The 19,854-nt window shown below is 46.1% G+C and overlaps 1 protein-coding gene across 1 annotated transcript; it reads left to right on the top strand.

Moving 5' to 3' along the window:
* Window positions 1-530: 530 nt before the first annotated feature.
* On the top strand, window positions 531-18,936 carry LOC130196389 (junction-mediating and -regulatory protein-like). Its single transcript, XM_056418462.1, has 10 exons — window positions 531-1,812; window positions 9,378-9,551; window positions 13,468-13,618; window positions 14,183-14,352; window positions 14,458-14,623; window positions 15,628-15,797; window positions 16,079-16,153; window positions 16,243-16,338; window positions 16,975-17,473; window positions 17,568-18,936. The coding sequence occupies exons 1-10, from the start codon at window positions 997-999 to the stop codon at window positions 17,876-17,878; spliced, it is 2,628 nt and encodes an 875-aa protein (XP_056274437.1). The 5' UTR covers window positions 531-996; the 3' UTR covers window positions 17,879-18,936.
* Window positions 18,937-19,854: the final 918 nt, after the last annotated feature.

The following is a 19,854-nucleotide window of genomic DNA, read 5'->3' as shown; positions in this document are numbered from 1 at the left end:
CCGATTAAAATTTTTTATCGTTTCACAGCCCTACTTTTAATGTAAATGTTGTTTTCTAAGTCTAAGTGTTTTTGTGATAATTGGTCATGCTGTTCTGCATTTTACGTATTTGTATTATATTGTAAGGAAGAGTAGTCTCCACTCCGGTGTAGACCAACGGGGATCCTTAATATACATAAACATAAACTGCTTCACGTCCCTTCGTGACCGACTCAAACGGAGATACCAATGTTGCCTTCATTGCCCCTCGGACACAACAACTCTACTCTAAGAAAGTATTTCGCAAGACTGCACTGCATTTAACTCTTAATGTAACCGTTCCCACTACGGTTTAATAAAGGGGATTTGGTAAAAGCAACAATATAGTGAAGACTGATTCGACTGTAAACACAACGGTCACGCTAAAACTTCGCTTGGTTTATATTGTCTCTGGAAATTCCGATTCTTCTTATAACACCTGAAGCCAACGATATTATTGTGCGTATGTGGGCTTCTTGGGCACACGGTGAAGAAAACATGGTGATGTTATGAGTTTGGAGACGACGCTAACCTTCCAGAAGACACTGCGGTTGGACTCATCGCCTCAGACTGGTGTCATTTAACGCTGTTTGCGGGGGATGGTGCTTTATGACGAGCAGTCTGCACGGAGAGACCCAGCATAACGGCGCACAGCTGACGGGGTAAACAAACGGTCGCATGTTGTGTGTCAGAGTCTCTTGAGGTGGCGACCAGCGCACCGCTGCAGGAGTTTGGGGAGAGGCGCACATCCGAGTTTAACGCAGGTGGGCCAGAGGTGTGCGATGGCACCGCGCTGCTCCTCATCCATCGGCCGGAGCGAAGGAGGAGGATAGCCTCCAGCGTCACGTCGGAGAGGAGACGTACGTTGTTCGGGAAGAGGCTGTTTTACCGCACATCACATTGAGCTGCATCCAGCTCTCCCGGTGCCACCGCAGGGTTAGTCGGCCCGAGCTACTGTTGTTGTTTTCCGCTGCAGACATGTCCTTTACAATGGAGGACAGTGTGGAGTCGGGATGGGTGGCCGTCCGGCCGAATGCGTTTGAGGAGAGGGAAAAGCATAAATTTGTTTTTATCGTTGCCTGGAATGAAGTGGAGGGTAAATTTGCCATTACGTGTCACAACAGGACGGCGCAGAGGAAAAGCTTTGGCATAAAGGACCCGGCGGCGCAGGATGGGGACGAAACAAAATGGCCCGAAAGTCACGTCAGAGATAAAGTATCTCAGAGCCCTAGCAAAGGAGCCAAGGAGGCTGTGGTTAAAGGCTGCAGCACTAAGTCCAAGGCGGTCACAACCACCACATCTAATCCTGTCGACATGAAGGCTGCAGCGTCTCCCGTCAGTCCCGGTGATCACGAGGTGTTGCGCTCCCTAAGAGGGGACCTCTCGCCCCCCGCGCTGGACAGCCTGGACCTGGAGGAACTGGACCTCCTGAGCAGGGAGGACTGCAGCTGGGCCGGACTCTTCTCCTTCCAGGACCTGCGGTCAATTCACCAGCAGCTGTGCTCGGTCCACTCGGACCTGGAGCCCTGCCTCCCGGTGTTTCCGGAGGAACCCGCCGGGATGTGGACGGTGCTGTTCGGCCGAGCCGAAGTACCGGAGACCGAGGTGGATGAGCTTTGCTACCGTGTACAGTTGTACTTGGGCCACGCGCTCGATACGTGCGGATGGAAGATCCTTTCGCAGGTTCTGTTCACGGAAAACGACGACCCAGAGGAGTACTACGAGAGCCTGAGCGAGCTGAGGCGGTCCGGGTACCAGGAGGCGCTCAGCCGTGCAACCATACACCTGCAGGAGGTGAGTCTTAGTGCCCCCCCTTACCCACACACACACACAGCAAGTCTTCTATAAGCATGTGGTTTGTATTTCTTTGTAAAGTTCCAATGAAATACAAACATCACACTATCATAGGCGACACGTGTGAGTTCTCTGAATCACATGCTCATCTTTTTGCTGTGCAGACCATGAGCTGCTCGAGGTGCTGTGGAAGTGTGATGCATTCATCTGAGGTATAGACAGGTATCTAATAGACATAGTTAATAGAATTCAACCAATTGAAAAAAAAGCAGTGCAGTAAACAGAAGAGGGTCTTAACTCACACAATCAAAAACAAGTATATTTTAAGCATCAATAATATATATTTCCTATGTGTGAATAACCTTTCACTGAAATTGTATATATTATATATTCACACATATACACAACTATGTGGCCCATCCAGGAAATGCATATTGCATCATACGTTATACAAAATGAATGGCTGCCAAGTCAAGAAAACTTCATGGAGCTGTCATAGCCTTTCTAAACATGAACCTCTTTGTATTAGTTTTGATATATAATATATCCTTCACGTGGTATAAGCCAAACAACACAACTTAACTTGGTATTGGTTTAACTAATGATGCATTTATTATAACTAAAACACGAAATTAATTGAGGTCTGTGAGAAAAAAAGGTCACCAGAAGTTATAAAAAGTCAAACCACAATCTAACCACATCAGCGTAGGCCAGGGGTGTTCAAAGTCCGGCCCGCGGGCCAACTGCGGCCCGTGGCCCATTTTTTATTGGCCCTCAGAAAATTCAGAAAATATATAGGAATATGGCCCACACATGAAACTTGCACTTGCAGTACTTAGGGCCACCACTAGGTGGACTTCTGACTTCAACAAGGCATGATCTCCGCAAAACAAAAGGAATCAAAGAGGTTTGGGACAAATATGGCAGAACCAAAAGAAACGACAGCAAGTTAAAACATTTCCGACGCGGTGGGAACATTAATATTAGAGAAGACACCGTTAGCAAATAGCAGCTAACGTGCTAGCTCAACTAGCGGATTATAGCCGCACAAACAAAACGGCCAACGGTTTTTGTAATAAAAAAGTAAATGAAAACCTGTTAATGGAAAGTTGTAATGCAAGATGTTTTGTTTCTTTAAGCATAATCAAATATATATAAATAGACATAATTCACCTCATTCTATTCATTTTGTTTGTGTTTGGACGCCCCTGGCGTAGGCGAAACAAAAACACACAGATAATTGCACACAGATGACACAGTTGACAGGGATACCGTCTCCATTATCTTTTTATTCCTAAAGCCTTATCTCAGGAATACGGTGGACAGACCGATCCATCTGGCCAGGGAGAGAAGGAAGAATCTGTCAAATCAGGTTGTATCTAAAGTCTCTTCGGAATATGATAGACTCAGCATGGCTGCTGTCTGCTGCTTACACAGCTGAGAGTCAAGTGCACACACACACACACACACACACACACACACACTTTAAGCACTTCTTGGTCACAGATGACTCCAAAGGAAAACTCAGGGAAACGTCTGTCGCATTTTCCAAAATACGTCTTCATTACACGAATAATTCCAAGTAAAAGAGAAGATAATGCTGTTTAAAGCCTCTTCTGACAACGCGTATGTCTCAGCAGGACGAGACGGCCCCAAACAAGGCGGGATGACCAAGACCTACCGTCAACATCTCGTTGTAGTGTCGTTATTATTTAGAGCGTTTGCGTAGTACACTATATTTACATTTTGAATGATATTGAGTCACTAACTGTAATATCAGATGTTATATATCAGATGTCTCTTTTGTTCTTAAACTTTAAATCTGAGAACATGTCACAGAAATTGTTCAAATGGACTTACATTTTTTGAAAAATCTATGTATCAGGAAATAATTGTCATTTATAGACATAAATAGATTTGTTATTATATAATATTTCCAATACAGCATATGTATTCAGCATTCAGTATAAAAACAAGAATACATACTTGTCTTCAGATGTATGTGAAAAAAGCTGCTTTGATAATCTGTGGGAGGGAATATTAGTTCTACATGGATTTTCTGAATTATCATAAATGTCTTGACGAAATAATATGAATAAACATTTGTGTGTAACACTTCTGTATGTGTAAAATATAATCAAACAATAGCACTGCTTTGACATGGAGACACGATGCAGACACCATGCCTTACACCCCCCAGACATGCTGCTTGTACACCTCTGCATCAGCTAATGATTGATTAAGTGCTCTGAATATAAACAGATATGTTATTGATACTCACCGGCTGCATTGATGCAGCCTTGACTTATGAAGCCAGAGAGTGCAATAAGTCCTCTGAGGGATGGGGTGAGAAAGAGCATTCATGGAAGAGTTTGCATATCGCATCACAGAATTCCCTGATGTTCAGGTTGGAGCCCAGGGAACATGGGCGTGTGCAGCTGGCGCCCCCAAACCCCAGGAAGGAGTGGCCTCTGTGTGTAAAGCGAGTCGGTTTTTAAAGCTCAAAAGACATTTTAATTCTCCTGCTTTGAACTCACGAGGAGAGCCTCCATTCCACATTATGGTAATTGGTGTTGTTGTGGTTGTAGCTATATTCTGAGTGTACAGATTGTAAATCTGCTTGTAACCATCTTGGGAAAAGTAAGAAAGAGTCCACGTATATCTATCTATATATATATATCTATCTATCTATCTATATATAGATAGATAGATAGATACTGATATGTTTCTGGCCAAGACGTTTCCTTTTTGTTCTGATTCTGGCAGTGAACAGAGGTCGTGACCCACGTCATTCCACCCGGTCATTTCCACTCCCTCACAGTTAAGACACACACACACTCAACATATAAACGACAGAAAACCATCTGAAGGAAACTTTTCCTTACTGCCCTTATTAAGTTAAAAAAAAGGAAAACAGCAGAGCCCCAACCGGCCCAAACTAATTTCAGAATCAGAAACAAATTTTAACACAAAGAAAATTTTGGACATGACAAGACAAAACATTTTTCAACAAGACACAAAGACAACAACAAACAAACAACACGAAAGTGACGCGGTGACATGTTGTGTGGTGGAGTGGAAAGTGGGTGTGAGGAAAAGGGGGAAAAGAGGAGGGAGAGGGAGGGAGGAAGGAGGAGGAGGGAGGAAGGAAGAGGGGAAACCAGGGAGGAGGAGGAGGAAGAGGAAGGAGGGAGGAGGGAGTCCGAGAAGAGGAGGTGGGAGGGAGGAGAGAGTCCTGAAGAAGAGGTAGGAGGTGTCACAGGTCGGTAAGTTTGTGTCATGATGGACGGAGTCAGGACTGATGGCGAGGGGAGGGAGGGGGGAGACAGGGAGGGGACAGGCGGGTCCAGGGTGGGAGGGACTCTCCAGCAGGGAAGGAGTGAACAGGAGGTGTCGAGGGAACCCAGAAGGCAACAGGACCAGGACCTGGCCGATTGCAGCCTGGCAGATTGCAGCCGAGCTGGATGATGGGAGCGGCTGGAGCGGATGATGCCTGGTGAGAGAGGTGGCTAGATCTTGGCCGGTGCCAGCCTGGTAGATGGAGGCATCAGCTGCCTGGCAGGTTGATGGCCCTTAGAACATTGGACATCACACATTTGCTGATGGGCCTTCCTGCTGATGATTGGAGTGACATCCTGATCCTGTGAGGTGGGCTGAGCCGCGTCCCAGGAGTGGTAGGTGGGAGATGGGGTGGGATGGAGCCTCCTGAAGTCACACACCACAGGGTGGGGGGTCTGGGGCAATCTCCTGAACCTGGGTGGGGCTCTCCCTGTTGTCAGAGTTCTCTCCACTGTCTTTACCATCTCCCTGTGTCACAGTCCCACCCAGTCCCCCATCCCACCCGGTCCCAGGTCCCACAGGTGTGGTGAAGTCCAATGAGAGTTGGTGGTCCGCGAAGACTGTGTGTGGAGGTGGAGCTCACAGGAGACAGCAGAGGAGGTGAGTGGGGGGGGAACAGAGGAACAGCAGCCTTGAGGGAACCTGAGGCAGGTGGAGCCTGTGATCACCAGGTCTCTGAGCCGTGTGCAGCAGCTGGGCAGTCCAAGTCAGTGCCTGTGAGACAGGTGCAGTCCACCTGCAGGTGGAGTCGGCAGGATGATGGCAGAGAAGGCCTGATTGATGAGGAGGCTGCTGTCCACAAACAGGGTTCCTGGTCAGGTGGACTGGGGAGGTGATGCTGGAGAGTTATGTCCAGATGTGCCGGAACTGCTAGTGTGGCAGAGTGTTTGGGGGTGGGTCTGGTCAGGTGGGGGGTCTGTTGAGGTGGGTGTGACAGGTGCCGGTCTGAGGGCTGACAGGTGACAGGTCTCAGTGTCAAAAGGTCAGGACGGGGGAGGGAGAGGGTTTGGGCTGGAGGGATTTGGGTTTGGGTGGGGATGTTTGTGGGAGGCTGGGGAGGGGAGGAGTTCAAGGGTGAACACGGGAGGATGGTTCGGTGAACAAGTCAGAGGCGGAGGGAGCATTCAGGGGAGGAGTGGAGGGGAGACGGAGTCCGGCCCGCTCTGGCTGGGGCTTTGCGGGGGAGCTGAGGCCAGGAGAGTTCTGCTGGAGGCGCTCCAGGGTGGATGTGTGAGCCAGGTGCGGTGGGGGGGGCTGTGGGATGGTGGGGCCCTGATGGGCTGCTGTGGTGGGCTGATGGTCTGTGGGATGGTGTGTCTCTGCTGATGGTCTCAGGACAGAACTAGCTCAAGCTTCAGGTTTGCCAGAAGCACAGCCTGTGGAGTGAAGCAAGTTGGTGATTGAGCTGTGCCCTGGATCTGCTCTGCAGAAGTCAGCAGCTGAGATTGCTGTTTGCAGAGAGTCAGAGTAGTTTCAGTTTCTGCTACAGCCGGCCTACAGAGTACAGTCCTCTAAAACCTCACCGGACTCCTGCACCTGTATCCTCTCCCTGTCTGGTCCTGCTGTCCTCTTCTTCTGCTCCTTGTCCTTCTTTAGTCTTGCTGAGCTCCCCTTTTGCGTTGTTATAACTCACCCTGGACTGGATGGTGATCAGCTGTCCTACAGAGCTGATACTAGTTACAGCTGTTGGAAGCAGTCCCAGCAGCTGGCAGTCCCCAGTCATCCAGCAGTCCTGAAGACATCTCAGTCCCAGCTGTCACCAAGCACCTCTCCACCCCATCCTCTTCCTCTTGAACTTCTCACAGGAACCACCTCACTGCAGGTTTGCAGTGAGGGAATGAAGTGGAATCAGATGAAGCAGATGAGAGGCCATGCTCGACTGGCCCTGAGTGTTGCAGTGTAGATTGTTGATCATCTCTGGCTAATGCTCTTCTGCTGTAGGTCGATAATATACTGTCTATTTAGGAGTTTTGAGGGTTTGTTAAGGTAAAAAAAAAACTAGCCGAACAAAAAGAAAATCCGTCCCCATCCCCCCACAGTTCCACATGGTTCTGGTGGGTTTGTTGTTCCCGGTCATCCGCAACTCCGGCAGGATGAGCATAAGAACGGACTGGGGGAGAGGGAGGGGAGACTCACGTGTTTGAATGATAAAGAAGAAGGGTCCGTAACAGTGCTGTAGAAATCACCCGCTGCTGTTGCACCCAAGTGTTGTTGAGGTAAAGCGTTTTTCCTTTTTTTTTTTTTTTTCCTTCTTTTTCCGTCCGAGGGAAGCCAGCGAGCTGAAGAGCTGAGCGCAGAGTCGAGTGTCGAGCCACTGCCATGATTCCGTGAAGCACAGACATTGGAGGATGGAAGAACGTCTCTCTCTCTCCCCACCTGTCTCTGGAGCCCCAGCAGTTTGTTGCACAGCCAGTGGAGGAGAATATGCCCGCAGCGGAGAGAATATATGCCGCTTCGCGTGCCGCATGCCCCCGCCTCGAAGCTTCTTCTCCGGCCTCTCTCCGCCGCTGCCTCGGGGTAGTGAGTGAGCTTACAAAATGTCCAATGTCCCCACACTCCACAAAAACGTTGGAAGTAAATCCGCTGGAGTTGTTCCCTGATGTTCAAGAGTCTTCTCTGGAAGAAAGAGCTGGAACCAGAACAAAAAGTAAAAAAAACGAAAAAAAAACAAAAACAGACTAACACAACACACGAGGGGCGCATCGGCGCGCCATCGCATTGCTTCAATAAATGTCCGTCACTGAATGGGATGTTCAGTTTGTTGGAAGGTGTATTCATTCTGAAGATGGAGGAAGAGTTTCTGATCATCGTCATCTCCCTGACATGGCAACTGGACCGTACAGAAGCTCATGCAAACACAGCCGCACACACACACACACACACACACACACACACACACACACACACACAGACTGGCCTATTGATCATCCCTCTCCATTTAAGCTCATGGCTCTTTCAGGGCGTGCTGGTCGGCTGCCGGATGGATCTGTCTGGTCACGATGTGTGTGTATTGATCTTAATCCCAGCAGCATGAGGACTCTGCTCTCTCCCCTTGGTCTGTGCTTCAAGACTGCTCTCATATACACTCCTATTATTTACAGTTTTAAAGTACCCTCTTACTCTCACAGCGAGGTGCACGTTTACATTCACTGCTGACTCAAGGATGTATTTAACAATGTTCTTCTGGCTTTTTAACACTTGACGGGTTGATAACAGATCTGCTGACACTGCTATTCTGACACAGATGTTGGCCTTCTGCTCAACTAAATGTCTCTGATTTGTACCTAACAGACGCTTGAAAGAATCTACATCACATTTTTAATTACGGTACTTTTAACTATCTTTTTTTAGTAATGGAAATTACAAAACAAGACTTAATGTACAATAGACCTCACAAATAAGGAGTGAAAGGATGACATATCAGACAGCCACATGGTGAGGATACACATTACAGCCCCCCCCCCTCCCTTTCCCAAAACAAATATACAAGGCATCTGATACACAAACAGAAAAGAAAATTATAAAAGCAACAACAACCCAACATCAACAACTGGCTGTGAAATGCAGATAATATAATATTGTAGAAGCATTTGCTTATTCTCACTATCCCACCTTCTCTGACCTTCAACTCTCTCACTCACACACACACCCACACTCACACACACACACACACACACACACACACACACACACACACACACACACACACACACACACACACACACACACACACACACACATACTGTATATCCCCTTGCATTAATTGAGCAATGTAAAGACTATAAATAAGGAAACAAAAAACAGAAAACATGCATAACAATAAATAACAATAAATAATACAAAAAACAATAACAAAAAAGAAAAAGGTATAGAAAATAAATTAAACAAAAACAAAAAGTGCTGCATGCTGCGAATATGTGCTCCCAATAAAGCTGCTAAAACAGGGCACTGGTGCGTTGTTGGGGCGAATCAACCAATGGTGGCGATATCTCGTTGGGTCGACCTACGCGCTCTGAGAAGAGATCCCAGACCTCACAGAACTTAGGAGAGGAGCTCCCAACTATCTGAATGTCTGTTTGTATGTTTCACATTACATTCAATATGATTAACAATGGATGCCGTGATAACAAGGCCTTACATTACAGAGATTGTAAAGGGGCTATACATATTAATGTGTTCTGATATTCTCAAAGTTGCTTGTTGATGATACATTGAACTTCCTGTAGCTGCTGGAGAAGCACAAGACCGTGGACAGCATGGTGGAGCTGTTGGAGCTGTATAAGGAGGAAGACGAGGCCTATGCAGGGCTGCTGGAGGCCTCCACACAGCTGTACCAGTACCTGCTGCAGCCCTTCAGAGACATGAGGGAACTAGCAATGCTCCGCAGACAGCAGATCAAGGTAAACACTGATACCACATATCCACAGGAGATGGCGAGGCACCCGTCTTATTCTGCATATTGGGGGTATTTGTGTTCAGGGTTGTGCAGCGTTTGGGACCAAATCTGTGGACCCAGTACTTTGCCAAAACCTCTTTGGCAAACACCAAAGCAACATTTCTCGTCACAGTTCTCACACACAGATAAACATCCTAATTCTGAATTCAGTTAAATTAAATGTATTTTGAATCACAAATTAGAAATGAGCTTTACGGGGCTTTACAATCTGTACACTTACGACACCTTCTGTCCCGGGACCTTCAGGAAAAACTCCCCCCAAAAACTTTATTGGGGAAATAAATGAAAGAAACCTTTTGTAGAGCAACAGAGGAGGAACTCTCTCCCAGGATGGAGCAAAGCAATAGATGTCATGTGTAACCGCCAAACAGAGTTACAACACATTCAATGCATCAGTGAAAAATGGTGTACACTATTGGTGACGTCCAACAAGGAGAAGATACTAAAAGTGCTAGTGAGCTCACCTGCCGCGCGCGAGCCGAAAAGAGTTGTTGATGTGCAACGTGACTCGAAACACACTGACGAAAATATACGTTCTTGTCAAAAGATTACAACAAATATTGTTTTGATTGCTTCCACAGTAAAGCTTGGGCCGATGGTAAGTCACAGCGAGTCTCAGGGAGGAGTTCACATTCCTGTCACAAAGGGTTGATTTCAACCCAAACCACAATCTTTTCTTAAGTTGAGTCGGTGCCGAATTCTAACGGGATTTATCGTAGAAAACTCTGAAGGTAAACGTTGTCCTTGTGCAGGAGGAGTCACCAGCCACCTTCATCAAGTCAGGCTGGCTTGCACTGTTAGCGGCCGCCTGGGGCCACGTCAACGACCCTTTATCACTCTATTCAGGCTGCTTGGACACATCTGTGAATTTGGGATTTAGAATACATACTAAGCGAGCATAAAAATCCTGTTTCTTTATATAATGCTTCTCAGTTTACTCTGGAATAGTAATATTAATAGTCTTACTTACAATGGGTTGATATTCCCTGACTTCTTAGCATTCAAAGGAGACTATTACTGTTTCATTTGGGATCATTTTAGGCATTTTTATCCTTTAACCTAGGGCTTAACATACCCACAGCTAGTTTTAAACTGGCAAGCTGTCATTTAGCTGCTGATTGATTATAATAAATGTTGTATACTTGACCATCTCATGCATGTGTGTGTGTGTGTGTGTGTGTGTGTGTGTGTGTGTGTGTGTGTGTGTGTGTGTGTGTGTGTGTGTGTGTGTGTGTGTGTGTGTGTGTGTGTGTGTGTGTGTGTGCAAGGGCTTCATAGTGGGCCTTAAACCGCAGTATCTGAAACCGTTGCCGTTGGGGGTTGAGTGACATCCTGTGAGCTGGAATGGAGCCCCATGGAGCTCCAGTTTCCCACAGTCTCACAGAGACATGAATAAGTCATGTTGAGTGTGCCCCTTCAGGTTTACTGCAGGTGCAGGATGATGATGCTGCTGGTTCACTGAGATCAGCAGAAATGGAAAAATGGAGGACAGAGTTAGAGGTGGGGCTGAACAAAGGTTCTTAATTCATGTTATCCTTGGAAGTTGAGGCACATTGTCCGTTCAAGACATGAGTGAAAGCAGGGTGTTAGGTCCTTTATTAATTTAAGTGAAAGATTGTTCCACAACAAATTATATTTGTTTATCAAAATAAGTATTAGGTATTAAAGTAAAGGCCAAGGAGGCAGATTGTCCCAGCCGCCTCAAAAAGGTAATATTCAGGATAATTTGTGACACATTTCTATTTTCATCACTTTGTGATGACAACTTTTTAAGATCCTAGATTACATTTATTATGAAAGGGGAATATTTTAAATTCTGATCATCTTGATTTTGTGAAACTGATAAAGATACTGATGTTGTTGAGTTTGTTTCCTGTATACAGGACACAGTAACAAAAATGATCAATTTCTAAGCTAGATAGATAGATAGATGGATACTTTATTAATCCCGAGGGAAATTTAGGTAAGAATATGTCATGCATTTTCCCGCTCATCTTATTACAGTATTTAAAAGCTAGATATAAAATGTTTACTGAAGTACTACATTCAGCTGGTTAAGAAAAAACACATAAGACATTTTTACAGAAAAGACAAGTATTTGTAAAAAAATGTCAGGTCCTACCGAGATTTGAACTCGGATCGCTGGATTCAGAGTCCAGAGTGCTAACCATTACACCATAGAACCGCATAGTCCAGGAGGGGCGGGGGGAGTTTATATACTAGCGCCTCTATGTGGAGTACGGAGGAACTGCAGCCTCAGTGCGGTGTGGGTGCAGAGTGGCTTCTTCCCGTGGCTGCTGTCCGCCTGACATGCCGTCGCTGTGGGTTTTATTCCTCATGGATCATTTAGTCCCTCAAATTCGGAATTATTTTGCATCGTTTCTGTTTTTAGACATGTATAGCTACTATAATGGTTCTGTTCGTCACACGGTGCTCATGCTGTGTAATAAGGTTATCTCTGTTTTGTTTTTTGTTGTATCTAAATGTAAAAAAATAAAATAAAAAACTATATTTTATAGCCTACCTACGTATAATAAATAGTTTTAGATAAAAACACATGATGTGATATGGGGAGTGAGAGACAAGATGACAAAGATATGATATGAAAAATATAGAATATATTTTTGAAAGCACGCTTATGAATGAGGTAGCGTGTTTATAGAGAGTAGCATTCACCTATGGACAGTGTGTGAATTCTCCAGGTCTCAAATCACACTATGTACAGCAATGCAGACATTCTTTTTTAAATCAAAGGAATGAGCACTGGCAACCTGATAGCAGGACACTGCAGTGGTAAGTGATCCTGGCGCACTGCTGAGTAGTGCAGAGTGCTGATGTGCACCGAGGTAACTCGGGGTCAGACATGCAGCTCTGTGACCTTTGCTGCTTCCTTTATTTGTGCTGCAAGGGTAGCTTCTGTTTCCCTCTGATAGTTAACTTTAGAAATGGTGGACATTATTTTTACATCTTCCCTTAATAGAAAAATGTGAGAAGGCGTTTTACAGGTTTTACTTATTTGCAATAACAATCTAAATGGTGATTATGCAAGTTGTTTGACACTTGTTTCGTATGACAGAATGGTGTTAGCATGAGGGTTTGAAGAGGCACATGGTAAACGTAGTGCTTAGTGTCTGAGTGTGGCTCCCTCTCCAGGCCTACCGTCTCTGGTGAAGCCATTGAGGTCCTGTTCCTCATTCATGCAGTCATTTAGGTCAGACACTCTTTCTATCCAGCATGTGTCATGAAGGGGGGGGGGAGGGGGGGGTTGACTGTACTGTCTTGTAAACAACACATTTGGTGGTAATATGTTCCAACCACCTCTAAATCTCAATTGTATATCTCTTGGGTCTGGATTTTTATAAATGTGCTTCTAACTGCATTGGGTGTATTGTGTCACCTCAAATAAATGATTAATAACCATAATCACCACTTTCACATTCATGTTTTAATATATGCAGACTATCTATGCCATGGCCATGGCCCTGCTGAGACTCCGCCCACTCCTCCTCTCTACCTCCATCTGATGGACCGTGGAGGTCTGGATGGTGGAATATGCCGACTACCAACTCTTCATCCACTCTGTCATCTTCATTGTGTTGTTCCTGTGTTTTAATAAGTGTGTAATGATTCCTTCTGGTCACATGACATCTATGACACCTGTCCATCCTGGAGAGGGATCCTCCTCTGTTCTCTCCTCAAGGGAGGGCTATACAAATAAACTGAATTGAATTGAATTGAATCTAACAGGTACATTTGTTTAGTGTGTTTAATTTATATTAGATCTTTATTTTTTCATCCGGCTTCACTGAGGCCTGCCGTTCTTTGCTTTGCTGACACAAAGATGTTCGTCCTCTCAACAGATTTCCATGGAGAACGACTACTTGGGCCCAAGGAGGATTGAAGCTCTAAAAAAAGAGGACGTTGACTGGCAGAAGAAAGCTCAAGAAGCAGTCCTCAACATCCAGGAGTTCACGATAAAATACTTTGAGATCACTGCCAGAGCCCAGAAAGGTACAGTATGCCATCGCTGTCACTGTCAAATCAATGTCAAATCAATACCTCGGTGGAGGAAAGACTTTGAATAATCACTCTCTGCACACACACACGGCGGCCTGCTGACCTGTGTGGGTTTGAACGACAGGGCAAATGGGATTTTGTATTCATGAGGGAGTGCAGACATCCGCGGTTCGACAGGGACAGGTGGAAACAAGGACAGGGTTTATCCACGAATGATTGGTCCATTTATGATCTGACACTTATTGGATAAAAAAAACAATCAGGTAAGTGAGAGATGTTAGTGGAAAGAAGTTGCAATGTCCAAACGTGGCCAATAGATGTCTCCCTCTACATTACTGTAATAAACCTTCCCTTCAAATCGTGGGAAGTTTCACACAATGGCCAATGCCTTTGGTGTGTGTGTGTGTGTGTGTGTGTGTGTGGGTCTAGCCCATTCCACACCTTGAAAGAAGCTTCAGCAACTAGACTAAAAACAAAGTTGAAATATCATCCTCACAAAATAGAAGCCCCCCCTGTGAATGATGCGAGGTTTCTGTGTGTGTGTGTGTGTGTGTGTAGGGGTGTATGAGCGTATGAAGGTGGACCAGCGTAAGTTTGGTAAGTCTTCATGGACGGTGGCGGTGGAGCGCATGGAGAGGCTCCGCTACTCCGTCGCCAAGGAAACGCTGCAGCTCCAGAGGGCCAGGGAGATCAGTCTGGAGCAGAGGAAGCGCACACTTCGAGAGGAGGTGTGGCAGTAACACTCAACACACACACACACACGTGTCCACAGAACACACATAAACACACGCACACAGTTGTTTGGGGTAAGTTGTTGTGTCCCATCCCCTCAGATGCAGAGTCTGTGCAGCAGTAACGACGCCATGGCCCTCTTAGACCACATGGAGACGCAGTACTATGAGCACCAGCTGCAGCTGTACCACATCCAGGCTGAGATCCTGCAGTGTGAAGAGCTGCTCCTCACCGCGCAGCTGGACAGCATCCGCAGACAGATGTCAGGTAGGACGTCTCACCACAGGTGCGTCTGGATGAAAACGTTCCGGCTCGTGTCTGTCAAACACATGTGGAGTGGCCATTTGTCCTGAGAAATCAAATAAGACCACCACGACATCTGGTCATCACTCACTATGTTTTTACAAACATAACACCACTCATCTTATTGATTACTTAATTTATCTTAATTCATTTTATTTTTTTATTTTTTCCCCTTGCCTCGAAACCAATTCAATTCCACGTACATGCATACGCTTATACATATACATCTGCCTTCATCCATGTATTTTGTTTCTTTAAATAAAAAAATTAATTAAATAATTTTTAAAAAGCTCACACACTCACACACATGCACACGCACGTGCACACACACGCATGTACACATGCATTTTTCTTTCTTTCTTTCTTTCTTTATTTTTCTCAATACTCTGACTTTATGCTGTTGTGTCCACTGTTCGTCGTCCTCTAGGTGTTATATCTATGTCTTGTCTTATGTCTTATAATAAAAAATTAAAATAATTAAAAAATAAAATAAAACTATAAATCAAATGTCCACTGACGCTCCGTGGGGGTTTCGGAGTTGACGCAGCCAAAAAGAAAGTAAAGTCCATCTGGGTCTGTTGGTTCTGATAATTTATTTTCCAAACAAACTAAACGCTGACACGTCCTCTCTTTGCTGATGCTGGTAAAAAAAAAACATCGGCCACCCAGGTGCATGCTGGTCCTGTGCCTCCCACCTCTACATATAACCACAGGTGCCCAGTGTTACCCAATCAGTGACTCATAAAACAAAATATATTTAAAACAACAATCACAATGAACTAAACTAGAACTATCATGAGAAAAAAGATCTTCTGACAAATCAAAATATAACCTAAATAAGCAATAAATAATCAATATTGCTTTACAATAAAAGTAAACTAAATAAAAATGTCTAAATAAATAGCTCCAACAACATGAAAGACCTGTACCTGTGTATCCACACAACTATTTATATTTACGTGTTTCAGAATTTCAGGATGAGTTGGTGTACTATGACACCTTTGAAAGTGCAGACGACATAAAAGAGGACAACGCTGCCGAGAGAGAAGAGCTGCGCAGACTTCAGGTCAGCGCTCGCCAGCTGGAGGCGAGGAGAGGGCGCATCACGGCCAAGCGCTCCTACCTGAGGAACAAAAGGGTGTGTCCACCTTCTTCACACGCACACCTGCAGTGTCGCCACTATTCTACATACTTTGAGTGAATACTATGCAAGATGTGGAATAGGGTGTATATTTTAGTTTGATTGTCCTCATTTTTTGAGCAGAAGTGACCCTTGATGAGTTGTCCTGATGAGCTCTTCTGCTGCAGTATCCCACAACAAAATGTGATGCAACAAGAAATCTGCATTTTAATTGTCAGTATGTATGACGCTGTGTAGATCAGTGTGTTGACTTTCTTTTTCCTCCCACCTTTCTGCAGGAGATCTGTGTATCCAACCACACTCAGAAACAGCAGACACGGCAAACCGTCCACAAGGACTCCAGACCCCACCAGGTGTGACACGGAGAAGCTTTTCTCATAACACTATGGCTGCTGTAGAGCATTGTCAGTAACACTCTCCCCTAAACCTTTACATGTGTCAGCTGAAATACGAAGAAGAGGAAGACGAGGACAAAAAGAATCGCAGAGCTGGTCAGGAGAGGCAGAGGACTCTAGACCGACTACGCACTTTCAAGCAGGTATGTGTCCTCCTATGAATGTAAATATCTCAACACTTTAATTTTTCTCACCGATCGACTTCTCTCAGGGTTCGTACGGTCATGGAAAACCTGGAAAAGTCATGGAATTTTAAAATGGTCGTTTCCAGGCCTGGAAAAGTCATGAAAAAACGTAAATCATAAAAGTTTTGAAAAAGTCATGGAAATGTGTTATAATCACATGTTCATTTACGCCGAGTTTGAAATAATAAATATGTTTTTTAAAGAAAGACGCTCAAAATATAAGCCGGCGTACGCTCTCGATACGCAACATGTTCTACATTTTTCATATTTATACTGAGATTTAAGTTTGGTCATGGACATCTGGTTTAAAGTCATGGAAAAGTCATGGAAAAGTCATGGAAAAAACTTAAATCATAACAGTTTTGGAAAAGTCATGGAAATTTGTTATAATCACATGTTCATTTACGCCGAGTTTGAAATAATTAATATGTTTTTTTAAAGAAAGACGCTCAAAATATAAGCCGGCGTACGCAGCATTTTCTAAATTTTTCATGTTTATACCGAGATTTCAGTTTGGCCATGGAAAAGTCCTGGAAATCCATCGGTCCACATGTGTAAGAACCCTGTTCTCTGTCTGTCTGCGTCTTCATCTAGCGGTACCCGGGTCAGGTGATCCTGAAGTCCATTCGACTACGTGTGGCCCACACCAGAAGAAGAGAGCGTGGAAGGAGCATGGACGGCAGCAGTGTGAGCGAGAGGGAGGGGCCGGGCCCCCTGCGGTGCCTCAGTACCAGTGTGCAGACGGACCCCAGCTCCACGCTCACCACTCAGCCCGTCACTCTCCTCACAGCATCCCGTCCTCCCGTGCCTGCGCCCGGTCCTGCAGACTCCTCCTGCTCTTCCTGCTCCCTGTCCTCGCTACTGGCGTCCCCGATATACTGTCCTCCTCCCCCTCCCCCTCCCCCTCCCCCTCTCCTGCCAATTAAGGAAGAGCTCCTGCCTTCGCGGAAGGTTGAGGAAAAGAATTCGGCAGAGGAATTCCCCTTCTCCCCCCTCGGTCCATTCATCCCTCGCTTCTTTGACAGTAGCCAACTGTTGAACGCCCGGAAAAAGCTGAGGAAGACTCCAGAGTCTGACTCTCACAGCAGAAGAGGTACGGGAACCACGTGTTGCCACCGTGGGCTCTTATGCTCACGTGTCTCAGGAGCCCGTCACAGCGCGTCTCCCTCTTCTCTTCCTGTGTGCAGTGAGCTTGCCCATGGACGAGGTGCTGGCCTCCCTGAAGAGAGGCAGCTACCACCTGAAGAGGGTGGACCAGCGGCCTCCGCTGCACTCCACGGACGACGACGAATCCTGCAGCATCCTGGCTCAGATCCGAAAGGGGGTCAAACTGAGGCGTGTCCCCAAGAACGAAAGAAAAGACAACGGAGAGCTGCCGGTCTCCACCGACCCGCTGACCAGGAGCATCTACGAGGCGCTGCGCCGCATCAAGGAGGCCTCGCCGGATTCAGACTCCGACGACGACGACGGGCTGGACGCCCATGACTGGGAAAGCTAGGGTTCAACTCTCAGAAGCAACAACTCATACGTACAGCGATGCCTGCAGCCTCTGGCTGCTGCATACACTGTACTGTGAAGGTCTGCGTTGTACTGCACACACACACACACACACACACCAGTCCCACGATGCCATTGCCCGAGTCATACTGAATATCACCAACGGCTCCAAAGGTCTCTGGTCAACCTGTTCATCGTTTTTTACACTACATTCACCACCATGGAGGACATCACTCATGTTTGTATTCATACTGTATGTTACTGTGGTTTAATTCCTATATTCAGATTGTGTTGTTGAAGCTCTGCATGTTGTGGCTGTTAATATTCAGAAACAGCACATAACACATTTATGACTGACAGATATTCGGGAAACTGAAAACCTCAGACAAAAAGCTATTTGCGTGTGAGATATGTGATGTATTCCCCACTAAAACATAAGCGTGAGATAACTTTAACTATAACCTAAATATGTGAGGGGTATGGTTAATAATTTGGGGTCATGTGGGAGATTGAAAATCAAAGAGGATCGTTTTGATATTCGAACTGGATTTAATGTTCGGATTTAAACCATCACACAACCTGCTGCAGCTCTCCTCCATCGTCACCCGACCGGTGTAACAGAACCACACGACTGCCCGGTTCTGTCCAACCACGTGTGGGTGTGTGAGGGTACAACTGGACCACTGCTAATCTAATCTGACACTGCACCAAGACTGTAAATCCTTTAGTCTGTCATCCACACCCGTGCCCCTCCCCCTCCCCGCTCTTCGTCTTCTGGCGACCTTCACGGCCCCGAACGGAAAACATATCAACCCATCTGTTCCACCGCAACATAAGGCCAGGCTGGTGGGAGGCATGGAGTCACAGTAGGTTCATCATTTGGTAACCGAGAGTGGGAGAGGAGGAGATAGATGGAAGGGTCACATGCAGAGTTTCTTCACCGTGGTTCATGTCGGCCATCTTGGTAAAGTGTGGGCACACTTGGTTGGTGATTCCCAAACTTAGTGTGTGGGAGGGTCCCGGAGGAGGAACCGTTCCCTCTCATGTGAGAGGCGGATGCTTTGTATGCTCCCTGCGCTGTGGGGAGTCACCGTGGGCGTGATGGATGTGGTTCCTCCTGCATCTCATTCACTCGCTCTACTCTCCTCTCTTGTATCTTTTCTAATCTACTTCACAGCACTCAGTGGGCAGGAGCACACAGTGTGAGATGTGTTCCTCACAGTCATGTTCACGCACACATGGACTCACACACTGAACTCACACCAACATATGCAGAAACGTTGAAGTGAGTCCACGGCCTCCAACTGCGAGTCTGCATCTTTATAGACATTTCAGGACTTTCATCGTACAAACTCTGAATCTAATAACTTCACTGGTGAAACATGAAACCTGCTGTAGATGAGTCCGTTGAAAAGCACTGAGCATGTGAACCTGGACCTCCAGAGGTGTGATGGAGGGACCTGTGGGGATGCTGAGCAGCAGAGGAATTCAGGCTAGCATTCATGTCAACGCCTCAAAAGGTTTGATGCTAAGATGTTTGCTTTTTCTCTTCTTCTTGTGTTGAGAGCCGTTCACGTTTTAATCATGAACGGGCGAAATGTAGAAAGGCCAGGAAGTAGATGTCACATTTATTCAGCTGGAAAATAGCTCAGTGCTAAAGAGAGTTTATTGTTTTCCTGGCCAAACCTGAGGCGCTTTGAAATGTCTCCTGGCTGTCAGCACGGTGTCCGCCCACGGTGTCAGAGACCTGACCTGACTCGACCCCGGACCGTCACGACTTCCCCTCCTTCATCGTTCTGTTCATCCTGCTTCATGAACTCTCCTGTCCTTCCAGATCCTGTCCTCCTCACCTGATTGTCTCGTTCCCTTCACCTGGTCCTCACGCCCTCTCACCTGCAGCCCCTCCCCTCGTTAGTCCCTCATTTCCTTCACCTGGTCCTCACGCCCTCTCACCTGCAGCCCCTCCCCTCATTAGTC

This window comes from Pseudoliparis swirei, chromosome 7, assembly GCF_029220125.1.
Source record: "Pseudoliparis swirei isolate HS2019 ecotype Mariana Trench chromosome 7, NWPU_hadal_v1, whole genome shotgun sequence".
NCBI classification, from domain to species: Eukaryota; Metazoa; Chordata; class Actinopteri; order Perciformes; family Liparidae; genus Pseudoliparis; species Pseudoliparis swirei.
This window is presented reverse-complemented; position numbering and strand designations above follow the sequence as displayed.